General features: G+C 58.5%; 1 protein-coding gene across 1 annotated transcript; it reads right to left on the reverse strand.

Annotated features, from left to right (window-relative positions):
- Positions 1-2,005: 2,005 nt before the first annotated feature.
- Positions 2,006-15,292, reverse strand: C25H6orf132 (chromosome 25 C6orf132 homolog). The gene is made up of 5 exons (XM_054648954.2): positions 15,116-15,292; positions 11,223-11,338; positions 7,888-7,963; positions 4,689-7,566; positions 2,006-4,252 (listed from the first exon to the last, which is right to left on the reverse strand). The coding sequence occupies exons 1-5, from the start codon at positions 15,264-15,266 to the stop codon at positions 4,150-4,152; spliced, it is 3,324 nt and encodes a 1,107-aa protein (XP_054504929.2). The 5' UTR covers positions 15,267-15,292; the 3' UTR covers positions 2,006-4,149.
- Positions 15,293-15,537: the final 245 nt, after the last annotated feature.

The following is a 15,537-nucleotide window of genomic DNA, read 5'->3' on the forward strand; positions in this document are numbered from 1 at the left end:
ACTCTGGTGGGTGCTGAAGCCTGTCGGGAGAACAGGTCAGTGGTGATATATTAACATTTTACAATTAAAGACCAAACAAGCCTCAATGCTTCGGTGTCTGGCAGGTGTTTGTGGTGCCACAGGATGGCAGCAGCTGCCCTTGGCAAGGGCAGGGCCCCAGCTCTGCCCAGTGCCTGAAGGAGTGGAGTGTCTGCTTTTGGGGTGTCTGGCACTCGCATTCGGGGTGTTCCACTCGGAAGCACAGAGGAGCAGCAGTGCAGGAGTCACTGCTGGGGTGCAGCTCGGCTCAGAGTTGTACCAGTGGCTCAGAGTTGCTGTACCAATGGCTCAGAGTTGCTGTACCAATGGCTCAGAGTTGTACCAGTGGCTCAGAGTTGCTGTACCAATGGCTCAGAGTTGTACCAGTGGCTCAGAGTTGTACCCTAAGGGATGGTGGCAATGCTGGGGGTTTGTGCCTTGCTCAGCTGTCCCTGCCCCACCACACACCGTTCAGGTTTGGGGACACCTGGGGACAGCCACTGTGGCTCCAGTAAAGCTTCAAGGCACACATTGCACCCTTCCCTCCCTCACACAGAGCCTGCTTCTGTGGCCTGAGCTGGCTGAAGGAGATGAGAATGCAAATCAGTTTAATTCTGAGAGCAGAGGAGCAGCCACGCTGCAGCCAAGCCTTTCATGCTGCTGCCTGCATTGCTCACACCGCGCCTGCAGTTTTGGGCACAGCGTTCCAGTCGGGACTTGCAGCAGGCAGGGGAGTTTCACCCTGCTGAGCAGCTCCAGCCCAAGCACTATTTATAGAGGCTGCTCCTCTGCCAGCCTGCCCAACCTGCTGGGCGTGAGTGACGGAGCTCCTGGGGCTCAGCTGCCCCTTCCTGCCCTGCCTGGGCTTTGGAAACACTGACATGGCCACAGGCTTTGGGTCAGGCTCACAGAAACTGCACCAAGCCCTGGCTAAGCTGAAATTCAAACCTTTCCCAGTCCTCCAGCAGACAGACCATGTAAGCAACACCAAAAAAAGTCAAACCACACATGTAATAAAACATCCAGAAATGTTTAATGCAAGAAGGTTGGTGTTCAATGGCACTCATAAATAAGAGACTTTGTTCAATACTTTACAGCTAAAGCTCTGTTACACTCCCCTAGCAGGAACTTGTGAGGAAGAGGCAGCTGCAGGGGATAATCTCAGTTGTATCACGACTTGAATTACCACACTGCCTCAGAGAGGGTGAAGTGAGAATAATTCCACACTCAGGCTTCAGGATTGCTCTCAGCACTGGGCTGAGGCAGGGTGCTCTGCTCCATTAATACCCCTTAGTTTTGTTTCCTCTTTCTCTATTGCTAAATTTCTGTCGTGAAAGAGCTGGGAGGAGCAGGAATGCAAGGACAGTTTGTTTATCCAGAGCTACCTGTCCCAGCAAGGGGGGCTCGTCCCCACCCCTGCAGTCCTCACTGTGAGAGATCTGACTCTGTCCCCAAGTGCTTTGGCTGCCAACAGCTCTGACAGTGCTTCCTTTGTCACAGTGGCCCCAGAATCAATGGTGAGCTGTTCCTGAAATTCCAGAATTTGCTGAATGCATTCAAAAGAAGCAGGGATAGAGCAAAGTGAAGAATAGAAGAGTCCCACTGCTGAGAACCTGCATGCTAACCAGTCCTACAACTGGGAGCAGAGTCCAGCCTGATCCAGTGAGAGCTCAGCCCCCTGGGCAGTCCCTGAGTGCTGTTCTTGAATGAAGAGTGGCTGTTTTATAAAGCTGACTTCGATTACCACACTTCTAATACTAAATTAAAGCAATTGTGTCTGCTAGAAATGAGACACTCCGTGGTGTCCAAGACCATATTTCACCCACACGTGAACTGTGTGTCTGGGTGAAGTAGTAAAGGTGACATTTAAAGCAGGTATCAACATTGGAGTGTCACATTTTTCTCTAAAAAGGAAAAAACAGCTTCAGGAGATTGCAATTTGGAAGAATTCTTGAGGTGGAACACTGCACACATACCCCCCTGCCCTCCCCACTTCTGGGCAAAGTCAAAAGCTGAAATTGCCCACCCAGCCTTAAAATTGTTTCTGAGAACTCATTTGCAAATATAGCTTATTATTTCAGAAAAAAAGTATCAGGAAGAAAAACCCATTAAGCTGCAACATTATCAAAGAGACTTCTTTGCTTGCTTTCAGGTTAAACTGGTGAAACTTCATCCAGTACCAAAACATGACCCTGAAGCCCCTCAAGGAGGAGCACGAATTTACTTCTACAGATGAATAAGAATGCTCAAGATGCTCCTTGCATGGAGAAAATGCCATGTTTTGGGGCAGGTGGTATTCCACATGACACTTGGCACACTTAAATGTCCTTATAGCCACTCCATAGTCACTTTTCTCCATAAATATGTTTTTAAAACCAACACCCAGATATTAAAAGCCTATTATTTCAATATTGGCTGGGGTGAGCAATGGAAATCTTTTAAGTCACTGTGACTTGCTGGCATAAAAATGCCCTTTGAATTAGCTATTAGACTGATTATTGTATTTGCATTTTCATTTTATTCACAGCAAAGTGAAGTTTAGAATACTTTAAAGCTGCTGCAATATCTGAAAGGGCTGTTAAATTATTAGGTAAAGCTGGAAATAACATAAAACACAGATTGTCAATGATATGACTCAAATATCAAGATAACTTTTGAGAATTCCACAGTGAAGGGAAATTTATCCCTGATTTTGAGCTGCATTGTAAAGCAAGATCTGCTTGCAGGCCACATCCAGGTGTGTGCCAGGCAGGGTAAGCTGGAGTGGAACCAGTGGCATTTATAGCATTGAAAATAGAAAGTGCTTTCCATAAAAACAGACTCATGTCTCAAAGTGCTTTCAGTTTATCAGTGACAAGAAAAAATTCTCTACAAGTTTTTACAGGTATCTTACAGTGATTTTCAGCAGGTTTACCTAGGAGGAAGAGTCTCTGTTTCTAGTTTCAGGACGTTGGCTATTCACAACTCAGGTCAGCTGTGGTGAGACCCCACGGCTCACTCTGGAAGCTGGAACCCTCTTTAAGGCTTCTCAGAGCTGCCAGCCCTGCCCAGGCACCAGCAGAGGGGAGCAGGGGCAGGGCTGCACCTGCAGCACCTGGAACAGCACTGAGGGCAACAGAGAGAGCCAGCTCCCTTTGGGTGCCCTGCAGACACCCACCTGCACCCACAGGCACACCGAAATGGAGCTCCTCAGTCCCAGATCAGTGGAACAGCTCATAAGGACACTTGTTAATAACTGAGGAAACAAGGACACTTTGGGGGGCACGGGGCTGTGAATGGCAAGAGAGCCCTCGGGGAGAGCACCCACAGCACAGCACTGGGTGAGTCACTGGCACCCCCCTGCCCAAGGAAAAGGATTGCTCTGTGTCCTGCACCCCTAAAGTGCTTCACAGCCTCCCAGCCAGGCCTCACAGCCTCCTTCCATGAGGAATAATTGCCAACAGAAACATTTACAGTGACCAAAAGGCACAGCAAAGCAGGGCCCCTTCTCCCAAAGCTGCTCCTGGAGAAGGGGTCAGAGCCCGGCTCAGCAGGACAGGCACTGACTGCCCAGAGCTGGGCTTAAGGCAAAACTGATTTGCTCCAAGCTCTTAAGGACAGCAAGGATCAGGATCAAAGCACCCTAAACTCTCCTCCTATCCCACTGGCCTCACATTCTTATTTCAATCCCTGACATTTAGCTATACACTGCTTTACTTCCATTGTGCACATCTCTCAGTTGGTTTCTCCCTGCTCCCAAACATGCTGGAGTTAAACCAATTAAAAACCAAACTGAAATCAACCTTTCCAGTGGTGATGCTCTCTAAAGAGAGCTGAGGATGCTCTGTGGCTTTCCTAGACAGCCTATCAGGCTGCAATTCTGAAAATAACCCAGGAGGGAGAATGGGAAAGAGGGAAACCACGTTTGCTCACGTAACACGGCAGCAGCCTGCCCACCGCAGTAACGACTCTCCATGGCAGTCTTTGAGAAAAGTCCAGTCTCAGGCTCATTCCCCAGCAGCAGTTCCAAGCAAGTGCATTTCCAGGCTGGGCTGGGACCATCCCTGGTGCCCGTAGAGAAGGAAGAGACCAACCCAGGCACCTTCTCGTCCCTTCCCAGCCAGCTGCCGGCAGGGCAGCCCCGAGCTCGGCCTACCGGTGGCTCTGGTAGGAGTAGGAGATGGGCTGGCGCGTGCCGGGCCGTACCGTGAAGGTGTTGGAGGGTGCCCCATAGTGTGGGGTGCCGTGGGCAGGCCTGCAGGGAGAACAGAGGGACAGTCACCCAAAGCAAGCCCAGGCAAACCTCGGCGTTGGGTCAGCACTGCAGGGATGCATTTCAGTGCTTCGTGTCTCCCCTCAGTGAGCTGGGATGGCGAGGGACATGGGGGTCACAGCTGGCACCAGGCAGGAGCCATGGATGGTCACTGCCCTCGGAGCAGGAGCCAAGGGGCAGCAAGGTGGATGGGGAGGGACATGGGGGTCACAGCTGGCACCAGGGAGAAGCCAGAAATGGTCTCTGCCCTCGGAGCAGGGCAGCAGCAGGGGCAAAGGGGCAGCAACTCCCCTGGAACCCCAGTGCTGCTCTGGGGCCATTCCAAGGGGCACCGAGGGCAGGGAGGGTGGGCTCAGGGGGCACGTGGGCTCAGGGGGCACGTGGGCTCAGGGGGCACGTGGGCTCAGGGGGCACGTACCTGCTGGCTGTCAGCACACTGGCGGGCGAGAAGTCCCCGTTCTGCCCCTTGTACTTGGCCTCAGCCCCGGTGCCGCCGTAGGCCGTGGCTTTCCCCGCAGCGTCCGCTGACGCCCGCCTGCCCTGGGTGCTCGAGGGGCCGTTCCTGGAGCCGGGGCTGGGGCCCGGGCGCCGAGAGCCCTCCCTGGGCGTGGAGCTGAACCCTCCGGGGCCGTAGGAGGAGATGGTGGAGGCCAGGGTGCCCGAAGCCCGGGGGGCTGCGGCCGCCCGGGGGTAGGAGCTGTCGGGCTCTGACATGTACAGGCGCTTCTTGATCAGCGGCCGTGGGTTGGGGCCGTGGCTGGGGAAGCTCGAGGAGCTGCTGTGATCCGGGTACTGCGGTGTGAAGTCTCCGTTCCTCCAGCTCTTCTCCAAGGGTGGCAGAGCTGCTGGCTCCTGGTTGTTGCCCCCGTAGCTGCGGCTGTAGCCAGCCCACCTGAAATAGCGCGGCTCTCCCGAGCCCCGGCCGCTGTCAGGGACGCTGGGGCACTTGCGGTTCTCGTCCCGGCTCGGGAGGGGACCCTCGTTGGCCTCGTTGCTGAATTCAGGGGGCGGGGGGATAATGCCAAAGTCCAGCGCTGTGTCCCCGTTCTCCTCCTCGCCGGGCACTCCGGGCCGGGCCGGGCCGGGCTGGCCCGAGTCCAGCAGGCCCCGGAGCAGGCTGGAGGCGGCGGCTCGCCGGGGCCCGGGGGGCTGCGCCTCCCGCACGGCCAGGCCCTGCTCCGAGGAGCTGGAGAACGAGGGGGGCTTGCCCCAGCCAGACCCCGCTGGGCTGGCCGCAGACGGCCGAGGCACCACGGTGAAGGAGCCGGGCTTGGACTCGTGGCGGAAGAAGCTGGTGGACGAGGTGGTGTCCGACGAGGCACTGCCGAATCTCAGCGCCGGCCTCGCCCTGAGCGCGGCCGCCCCGTCCCCGGGCTGGCGGCTCCGCTGGGCGCGCTGCCGGGCCGCCAGCAGCAGGGCCATGGGCGAGCCCCGCTCCACGGGCTCCCCCGTCACCGGGTGGATCAGCACCTCCTCCTGCCCCGCTCCCGAGGTGCCCGGGGGGCTCCTGCCCGAGCTCCGGGGGCAGGGCGGCTCGGCTGAGCCCAGGCCATGGGGTGGCTCAGCGGAGCCCGGGGCACAGGGCGGCTCGGCCGAGCTGGCCCCAGCCCGGTGCACTTTGTACTGGAAAATGGCCGGGCTGGGCTGTGGTGCCGGGCTCTGTGCAGGGGACACAGGGGCTGAGGGCGGGCTGGGAGCTGGGGGCTCCTCTGCCGGTTCCTGGGGTGGCTCTGGGGGACTCACGCTGCTGTGGAGGGACCCAGGAGCAGGGCTCACGTCCTCTGTGACCTGGCCAGCAGCAGGAGCAGGATGGTCCTCGTGGTCTGTCTCATCCTTCTCCACAGCAGCCGCCGGGGCGGGGAGCAGGCTGGGGACTGGCTTTGGCACCACTGAGTCCCTCACGTCAGGGGGGCTCTTCCTCACGTCAGGGGGGCTCTTCCTCACATCAGGGGGGCTCTTCCTCACCTGTGGGGTGCTGATGCCGTTCTCCACAGCCTGCTTCTGGCTGCTGAGCCCTGGGGCAGGTTTCCCCTCTTTCTTCAGGGACAGCACAGCCTCCAGCTCGTTCCTGATTGTCATCACACTGCGGGGCTGTGTGTCAGGGTTGCTCTCCGGGGCAGTGACTGCAGTGCTGGGAGAGCCCCCACTGGTGCTGGGGGGGCTGCTGGGCACCTCCTTCTTCTCACTCTCCCCTCCCTTGGGTAACCCCGTGTCCTTCCTGGCGAGCTGGGGCTCGCTGAGCCCTGGCTCCCGGCTGCCAGCAGGACTAGGACTGCTGTCCAAGGGCTGGGGAGCTCCCGGCCTCTCCAGCGGCCTCTCCTCACGGCGCGGGGAGCGCAGCAGCGCCGAGAGCTCGTCCCGCAGCTTGTTCAGGTTGTTGGCATCCTTCCAGTCATCCTCGCAGCTCGGGTAGTCTGGAGGAGGCAGATCCAGGTCGTTCGCAGTGAGAGGTTCAGATTTTGGAGGGGAGTCTCTCCCAGCTACTTTCAGCTGGGGAATCCTCTCCCCCTCGGAGCCTGGCAGAGGGGACCGGCGGCCAGCGGGATTCACGCCTTGGCTGAGCCCTGTGCCTGGCTTGGGGCTCAGTGGAGGGGGCACAGCCGCCTTCCCAAGGCCCTGTCGGAGCCCGGAGCTCCTCTGCTCGGCCTCTCCCGGCCGTGCCTTGCTGGCAGCTCTGATGGTGAAGCAGGGTGGCAGGGGCGGCCGGGCGTGAGGCTGCCTGGGCACGGGCTCCTGCCGGCCCTCCTGCACCGGGATGGACGAGGAGCGCGCCGGGGCCGGCGGCGGCACCTTGAACGACCTGGGGAAGGTCAGGTGGGGCTCGGCCTTGGGCTGCGGGCTCTCCTTGGGGCTGGGGGCTGCAGGCACCCCGGGCTCGGCAGCGCAGAGCGGCCCCTCGCCGTCCCCCTGCCTGGTGTTCAGCACGGTCTCGGATTTCCACTTGGACATGCCGGGGCCGAAGGGGTCCCGGGCGCCCGGCGGGGCGGGCGGGATGAAGTCGGGAGGAGCCGGGGTGCTGGGGGAGGGCAGGGCCGAGGCGGGCGGCGGCGGCGCTGCCATGGCAGGAGGCGGGGGCACCGTCTCGGGCGGCAGCGGCGGCGGTGGTGGCAGCATCTCGGGGGGTGGAGGCACCGGCGAGGCCAAGGGGGGTGCCACGGGTGCTGGAGGGGGCGGTGGGGGCACCGATGGCGGCGGGGGGATCTCCTCATCCAGGCCGTGCCCATCGAGGGCCTGCGGGCGCAGGTCCCCCACCGAGCTGTACATGCGAATATTGCCATTGAGCTGGGAGCCAGAGCCTGCAGGAGCAGAGAGTGCAGCTGTGAGCCCCTCCCCATCACTGCTGGGCCAGCCTGGCCTGCGCCAGTGGCCTGCCCAGCCAGCCAGCCCCTTGCCAGGCTTGTCTAAAACTTCCTGAACCTAACAGCCACTCTGCCTCACCCCTGAGGAATTAATTAATTTTCAATGACTTCAAAAAATAATTAATAGCAGACTCTATTTTAGCATGAAAATATATGAGCAGACTGTCTGCTCCAGAGCTGGGTACACACACATTTCCTGCCCTGAGGGCTCCGTGAGCACACGGTGCAGCTCAGGACTCCACCAAGAACATCCCTTACCAAGAGCTGCCTTTTCCACAAAGTCTTCTGGCACCGACGGTGTTGGCACAGCCACCCCGTGGGATTCTTGGGCGTTCTGCAGGGGTTGAGAAAACAGAGCTGTCAGTCTTACAGCCAGGGATCAGAGCAAAGGGCTGACAAGCAGCTGGTAATTTGTCCACACAGCCCTGATGGGATCCAGGGCAGTGTCTGTGATATGGAGGTTCCTGTGGGAGCTGCTGTTGACAGGGTTTGAGGGGATGAGTGAAGTCATCACGGCTGCACAGGTGATGGAGGACTAGGGAGGAATTCAGGCTATTTCACATCCCCCTGGAGGAATATTTCACATCCCCCTCAGGGCTGCCCAGCTGCCAGCAGCAGCACCAGCCCCTCACCACTGATGTACCAGTGCACTGAGCAGCTCCCCTGCGTGTGCTGGGCACTCTGGTGGGTATTTCTCTGCAGCAAGCACTGCTGCAGTCACAGACAGACCTCCAGCTTTTTGTGAAACTGCCACCAGCATATCTGAGCACTCTGGGGAAAGCTGCTCTTTGTGTGGTTTGTGTTTTGCTCAGTTACTCCCTTCACGCTCATGCTGAGAGCCCGTAGCTGGTACAGGACCGGCAATTTGGCAGCCTACACACCTGGGAGGGCGCCTGCAGCGAGGGCACTGCTGAAATTGGTAATTGCAGCCACCCAGGTGAGCCATTGGGGCAGGTGACTCACCTGGAGCCTGGCAGCTCTGCCAGCAGCAAAAGCCTCTCCTGTCCCTGACTCACGGCTGGTTTGGCTCCGAGGGGCTGGGGTGGCTCTGGGACACACCTGGGCACCCGGGCCACACCTGGGCACCCGGGCCACACCTGGGCACCCGTGTGCAGGGCACGGCTGGGGGGTGTCACACTGGGCCTGGGGGCAGGCATCTCGGGGCACAGCAATGTCAGAGAGATACGAAACTCCGAGAGGGAGCATCCAACGAGGGACACACTGTCCCATTCGCACTGTCCCATTGGCAGCCCCCACATCCATTCCTGCTCACCCCGGGCAGCTGTTTGCACTGCTAACAGCCCTTGACAAAGGAAATGTTATCCTGCCATCAGCCTGCGCCTCTCCCCAGCCATTTCCTGCACACAAAAGCCTGGATAATGATTGAGCCCCTGCCCTTTGCCTTTCTCTGCCGCTATCACCGTTTTAACATCAGATTGCCGTGGGATTCCAAAGTCTCCTGGATCAAAGGTCAGTTGGATTTGTCCATCCAGCTCATCACAGCTACATTGCCCTGCCTGGGGAGCTCAGGAGCTGCTGGGGCAGAGCTGATAAAACAGCAGCATCTGGGCTCCTGTGGAAGAGCCCTGGAATGCCCCAGCTTTGGCCAAAATAACGGGAAAATGCACATATTTCACTTGCTACATCCCTCACCCTGCAGATGACCAAAGATCCCCTATAACCACAAGGGACTGAGCCGATCACAGGTGAGCCAGGAGTGAGGGAATTCCTATCCCTGGGATTGCACAAGGGACCAGACAGCTCCGTGCTGCTGGAGAGGCCAAGGGCTGCAAAGGCACAAGGGCGGGCCCTGAAATTCATCTGAGAGCCAGAGGGAAGACAAAGACCAAGAGAGGCACTTCAAGAGCTGACAGTTAAATTGTCCAGAGCACTGAGACACCAAAATCGCAAAGAGCAAACCGGCAGTCCCCGTTTGCAATGGAAATCCATTGCTGCAGGTTTGCAGAGCACCCCGAGGGGAGCTGCTCCTTCGCAGGGAAACAAAAACGCCTGAGCCCTGCATCACCTGCTTGGAGGAGTGCAGAGGGACTGGCAGTCAGGAGAGAGCCCTGCAAAGCTGGAGGACGCAGCCCGCACTCCATAAAGGAGCAGAACTTTTGGATGTGTCATTTCAAACTGGGCAAGCCTGTTCCTCACCAAAACCCTCTGTGGCAGCTGCTAATGCTCAGCATCTCTCCAAAACCACCCATCCCCACGTCATGGGCTGGCCTCTGAGGTGGAAAGCATCCCCAGCACGCTGCCAGCCTGCAGAGATGCTTGGGAAGATTGTTCCCGGTGTTTGCTGGGGTGTGGCCAGCCCAGAAAAGCTCCAGCTGATTCAGGGCAGGCTCTGGGTGCTGTGCCAGGAACCTGCATTTCCAGTTTGTGGTACCTGAATCAGATTGGTGCCTGCTGAGGAGCCCGTGGGGGGAAGCTTTCACTGCAACCACCAGGAATCACTTTTCATCCCTGGAACAGAGTCAGGCATCCCAGTGAGGGGAGCCTGCCTGTCCCCGTGCTCCCCAGCTCTCAGGAGCTCACCCATTCAACAACCAAGCTTGGAGCTGCCCCTTACAAAAGCCACCCAAAATACAATTGCCGAGCACCCTGGGGTCTCAGGGAGATGAAGAATTTCTCTGAATATGAGGAACTGCCCCTAAAGTCCTTGTTTCTGAGCTAGGGCAGTGTGGGTTTATCTCATTCCCTGGGATACCTGCAGTGCCGGGGGAGCAGGGGGGACCCCTCTGCTGCAGTCCCTGCCGATTCCTGTGGGACAGCAGGGCTGGGGCAGGAAGCAGCTCCTGAGCCAGGTGCAGAGGCTCAGGAGCTGCAGGGCAGGGCGTGAGCATCCTCCTGACTCACCGGGAGCTGCTCGCTGGGTGGGTGGGGGGAAAGGGTTAAGGCAGGAGCTGCAGAACAGCCCCGTGCAGGTGTGGACCTGGGGCAGGTATGTGCGAGGCAGCAGCGGAGTCAGTGCCAGATCAAATCATGATCAAACCTCACCAAAAGCGCGCAAACACCCAACGCACACTGGGCCTCCAAAACGCTGCCTCTTCCTGCTAATTCCTTCACTTAGAGCTGGTTCTGGGAGGAGCAGCCCAGGTTTGTGAGGGACCCTCAGAAGGGAAAGAGAGCCCCAGGGCCAGCTCTGCCTGTGTGGGTAGCACCGGGGCTTGGGTGACAGCCCTGAGGATTGGGAATGTTTTTCACACAGAGATTGAAAAGAATCACCCCTGCACAGCCACAGCATCACCTCATCCTCTGGGTGCAGCCCTGCAGGCTCCAGCCACACTCCTGATGTGGGACAGATCCTGCCAGCACCTGGGAGATGAACTGCAGTGCAAGCCTGATCTACCATCCCCGTGCTCAGCAATCGGTTTTCAATTGAAAATGCAGTCTGACAGTGCTCACACCTCACCCCCAGTGCCTCCTCTGTGCCCCAGAGCAGCCTGAGCTCAGATCACCATCAATCCCTGTAGCCAGCCTCATTTCAGAGGGGTTCTGCTGTCATTTCTGCTCCCCTCAGTAGGGGCTGGGGGCAGCAGCTCTGGGTCTGGGCACCAGGGCAGCCCAGCAGTGACTGGGGCACTCACCAGGGGCAGGAAGGTCAGCAGGGGCCGGACCCTCGGGCGCGGTTTGAGCGTGGCTGTGCCCGAGTCCGTCACCGTCCCGAAGCGATTGTCACCGTAATAGACCTCGATCACATCACCTGCGGGGAGAGCAGAGCGTGAGCACTGAGCTGGGCACTGCTGGGGACAGCACAGACACCCTGAGCTCACACAGAGCGGGCAGAATTTGCTGCAGCAGCCCCAGGGGTGGGCAGAGCCCGTCGGACCCTGAGGAAAAGCTGGGTGTCCTGGGGGTGAGTGGGAGACAGGAGAGGAAGGTCCCTGTGTGCAGGACAGGCACTCACAGCCCTGTCACACACCTTCCCTGAGCTCTGCAGGACGAACTGGAGCAGCTCAGAGGGAACAGGAGGCAATCCTGGCTGGTCTGAGCCGCTGGAATTGAGGGGAGGCAGCAGCAGAGCCAGCCAGGAGCAGGGACAGCTCCTGCCCTGCCGAGCACTCTGTGGCACAGCACTGCCAGCCCAGCCAGAGGGGGGCCAGGCGCTTCACCAGCCTCCAGCCTGCCCACAGAACACTGCCCTGCGTGGGGAGGCAGCAGGGCAGGAAGTCACAGGGCCCTGCTGTGACAAGCAGGAGCAGCCATCAGGAATTCCTGGTTCCCAGCCTTGTGCTTTCACCTTGAGCCACACCCCTTGGGCTGGTTTATTTCTGACAGTGAATAAAGCTCATAAAATTAATTTAATTACGTTCTTTGTGTCTGATTAGCAGCATGAATTAACAAGCAGAAATAGTGAAGCATGCAAACCCCACCTTGGCTGGAAGGAGATACACAAATAACTCGTAGCCAAGGAGACAGACATTAAAGAAATTCTGAGAGTTTGAGGAAGGAGGGGGAAACAACAAAATGGCTCTGATTGAAGGGAAAGCTGCAGGAGTGCTCCCAACAACAGACTTTGATAGTGAGGAAGGGAGGAGAAGAAGAAGGATGGGCAGAAATCAGGAGGAAGCTCCCAGGGAAACAGCTTTACCCAAAGTCTAGGAAAAAGAGGAGAGCAAATGCTCTGTGTGCGTCCCACAGAAGGAAAACACTTGCATGAGCACCTGGAATGGAGAACCTGACCACACCAGGGGCTGGGCATGAGGCAGCACAGCCTCTGCTGAGGGACTGGAGGCAGATGAATTCCACATAACCTTCAAACACACCACAGAGCCCAGGAGCACGCCAGCTTCTCCCACTCAGCACCCCCAGGTTACCCTGGGACACCCCAGGAGCGTCTGCCCTGCTGCCACTGCCCCTCCAGGCAATCACAGCTTCCCCTCCCTCACACCAAACTTCTCCCACTACGAGGGATTCCTTACACAGAGGACATTTTGTCCAGCTTTCAAATCACCGGCCAGCTGTGCTTCAGCCAGCCTGGTCCTACCAAGCCTTTACCACCTCCCTGCCTGGGAGGGGCCCAGAAGCTCTCAGGAAGAGCTGCTGCAGTCCCAGGGAGGACAGAGGTGCCAGCAAATTGCCTGGAAATGTTCAAGGCCAGGTTGGATGGGGCTTGGAGCAGCCTGACCTAGGGGAAGGTGTCCCTGCCCATGACAGGGAGTGGAATGAGATGAGTTTTAAGCTCCCTTTCCAGCCAACCACCCTGTGATTCTGTGATGATTAATTCTGTGGGTGACCCTGCATTCAGTGAGTAAGGAGCAGGAATTAAGGCCAAGGCAACAGGAGAGTTTGGACTCAGACAGCCTGAGCAGCAACAGAGTAGTTCTGAGACTTGAAATGATGAGTTTTATATTTAACAGTCACTAGGTAAACCCAGTGAGAAACTGGATTAAAGATCACAAGGACTTTGATCCTAGATTACTAAGCATCGCTCCCCTGAATGCTTTAATTAAAGGAAAATGAAGTGCTTGTAGTTGTGTTTTCTTTGCTAGATAAACAGGACTTGCCTGCTGGGAGCCCATCAGCAGCAAGCCCTGAGCCCTGCCAGCCTCCTTTCCTGGAAGGAGGCATCAGGAAATGCACCCTTGGAAGCTGTGGGAAGCAGCTGGCTCAAAGCACTGGCCTTGCTTCGGCCACACTCAGCCTGTCCTGGAGACATTTCTGTTCACTCAGCCATGGGAAATTAAATAAACAATTTGCCACGCATGTCATGGAACTTCTTCCTCCCCGGGGCTTGCATCACCTGCAGGAGGTGCAGCAGGTTTGAGCCGGGGTACCCACAGCTCCCAGCAGGAGGAGGAGGAGGCTGCAGTCACTATATTCAGGAATCTCTGAGTCAGGGACATGCAAACCTACACCCTTTGCACATTGCCTAACTTGTGTTTACTTTGTGTGAGAAACCAAGGTGGGGATCGGCAGGAGCAGGGGACTCCCCCAGGCACAGAGCCCTGCAGGAAATGGCCCAGAAACAGGGCCAGGGCTGGGGCAGGACTTGCTGTGCGTGGGTCTGGGGACAGCACAGCTGGCCCCTGGGCTGCTGTCCCTGCTGTCCCCCTTTGGGCTGCTGTCCCTGCTGTCCCCCTTTGGGCTGCTGTCCGTCCCCCTTTGGGGCTGCTGTCCCCCTTCCTGGGCTGTCCCTTTGGGCTGCTGTCCCTGCTGTCCCCCTTTGGGCTGCTGTCCCTGCTGTCCTCACTTTGGGCTGCTGTCCCTGTTGTCCCCCTTTGGGGCTCTTGTCCCCCTTCCTGGGCTCCTGTCCCCCATCCTGGGCTGTCCCTTCGGGCTGCTGTCCCTGCTGTCCTCACTTTGGGGCTCCTGTCCCCCTTCCTGGGCTGTCCCTTCGGGCTGCTGTCCCTGCTGTCCCCCTTTGGGGCTGCTGTCCCCCTTTGGGGCTGCTGTCCCCCTTTGGGGCTCCTGTCCCCCGTCCTGGGCTGTCCCTTCGGGCTGCTGTCCCCCCAGCCGTGGTGTCCCACAGCCACTGCACCCTCACCGAGCCCCATTCCGGGCAGAAACTCCATGAGGATGCTCAGGAAGGAGCGATTCACCAGCTGCTGCCCGGGCTCAGGTTTCAGGATTCCCGGCCCTTCCTCTGCAGTCCGACCCACACCTGAGCAGAAAGCTTTAGTACTGCCACTGCAGAACCGCAGCCGCAGAAATCAGGCTCCTAATAAGCAGACACAGCAACTTCTTTTCTTTTTTCTAATCCAAACCACATCAGAGAGAAGCTTGAATCCTCCTCAGATTTACGACAGTTAGAAATCAGCAATTTTCCTCCTAGGTTGCAGAGTTGCATGAAACTCCCTGTCACATTTTCATTTTATCTTGGTTTCACAGCTTGGCCTTCGGGGTGTAACCACCTCGCAGTTGCTTTGACAGACAACACTTCACCCTGCACAGCTCAGCAGGCAGCGCTTCCATTTTTTTAATCTTGGAAGAGTTTGTCGGGCTCTTACAGCCACCAAACTTCATCCACAAACTGCTATCTTCTATCTCCCCGGCTCCATTACTATTAATTTGGCTCCCTCCTACATGAGCCTCCAGGGCACCGTATTGCACTTAAAACCACAAAGAAACACAAATAAATCCCGAGGAATATGCAACCCTCAGCTCCGTCCTCGCTTGCAGCCCTGCGAGAAACAGGTTTATGAGTAAATAACTCCGACCTGGCAAGGCGCAGATCAAACATGGCGTGGGAAAGCGCGACGGGAAGCAATAAAGTGGATTTTCAGTCACTCATCGGCCTCTTTGAGCCGAGTTTAACCCGCCGGGAGCGGCAGCCGCCCAGCCCAGGTGCGGACCCCCAGCTCCCGCTCGGGCACAGCGGCGGGACCGGCGCTGCCGCATCCCGGAGCCGCCGAGCGCTCCCGGAGCCACCGAGCGCTCCCGGAGCCGCCCCCAGGCAGCAGCGGAGCCCCCGAGCCCACCGCACCCTTCAGCCCCGGGACCGCCCGGCCGAGCCCCAGGGCCGCCGGGGGACACTGACCGGTGCCACCCGCGCTGTCCGAGGTCACCTCCTGCGTGAAGATCCAGGGCGGGTTGGTGGCGAACAGGGACGCGGCGCTGGGGCTGGAGTGGCGCTTGCCGAAGAGACGGCTGAAGGTGCCCTGCACCGAGTGCGGCTGGTGCTTCTTCATGCTGGCCTGGCCGAGCCGCGCCGCGCCGTGCCGGGCATCCCGCGGCACCGGGGGACGGGGCCGAGAGCTCCGGAGGGGCGGGGACGGCCCCACCCACCCCCGGGCCCGCCCTCCGCCAGGTGTCCCCGCTCCGCCAGGTGCCAGGTGCCCCCTCTCCCCGCCAGGTGTCCCCGCTCCGCCAGGTGCCCCCGCTCCTCCAGGTGCCCCCTCTCCCCGCCAGGTGCCCCCGCTCCGCCAGGTGTTCCCAATCCTCCAGGTGTCCCCACTCCGC

The sequence above is a fragment of the Agelaius phoeniceus genome, chromosome 25 (genome assembly GCF_051311805.1).
Source record: "Agelaius phoeniceus isolate bAgePho1 chromosome 25, bAgePho1.hap1, whole genome shotgun sequence".
Lineage (NCBI taxonomy): Eukaryota > Metazoa > Chordata > Aves > Passeriformes > Icteridae > Agelaius > Agelaius phoeniceus.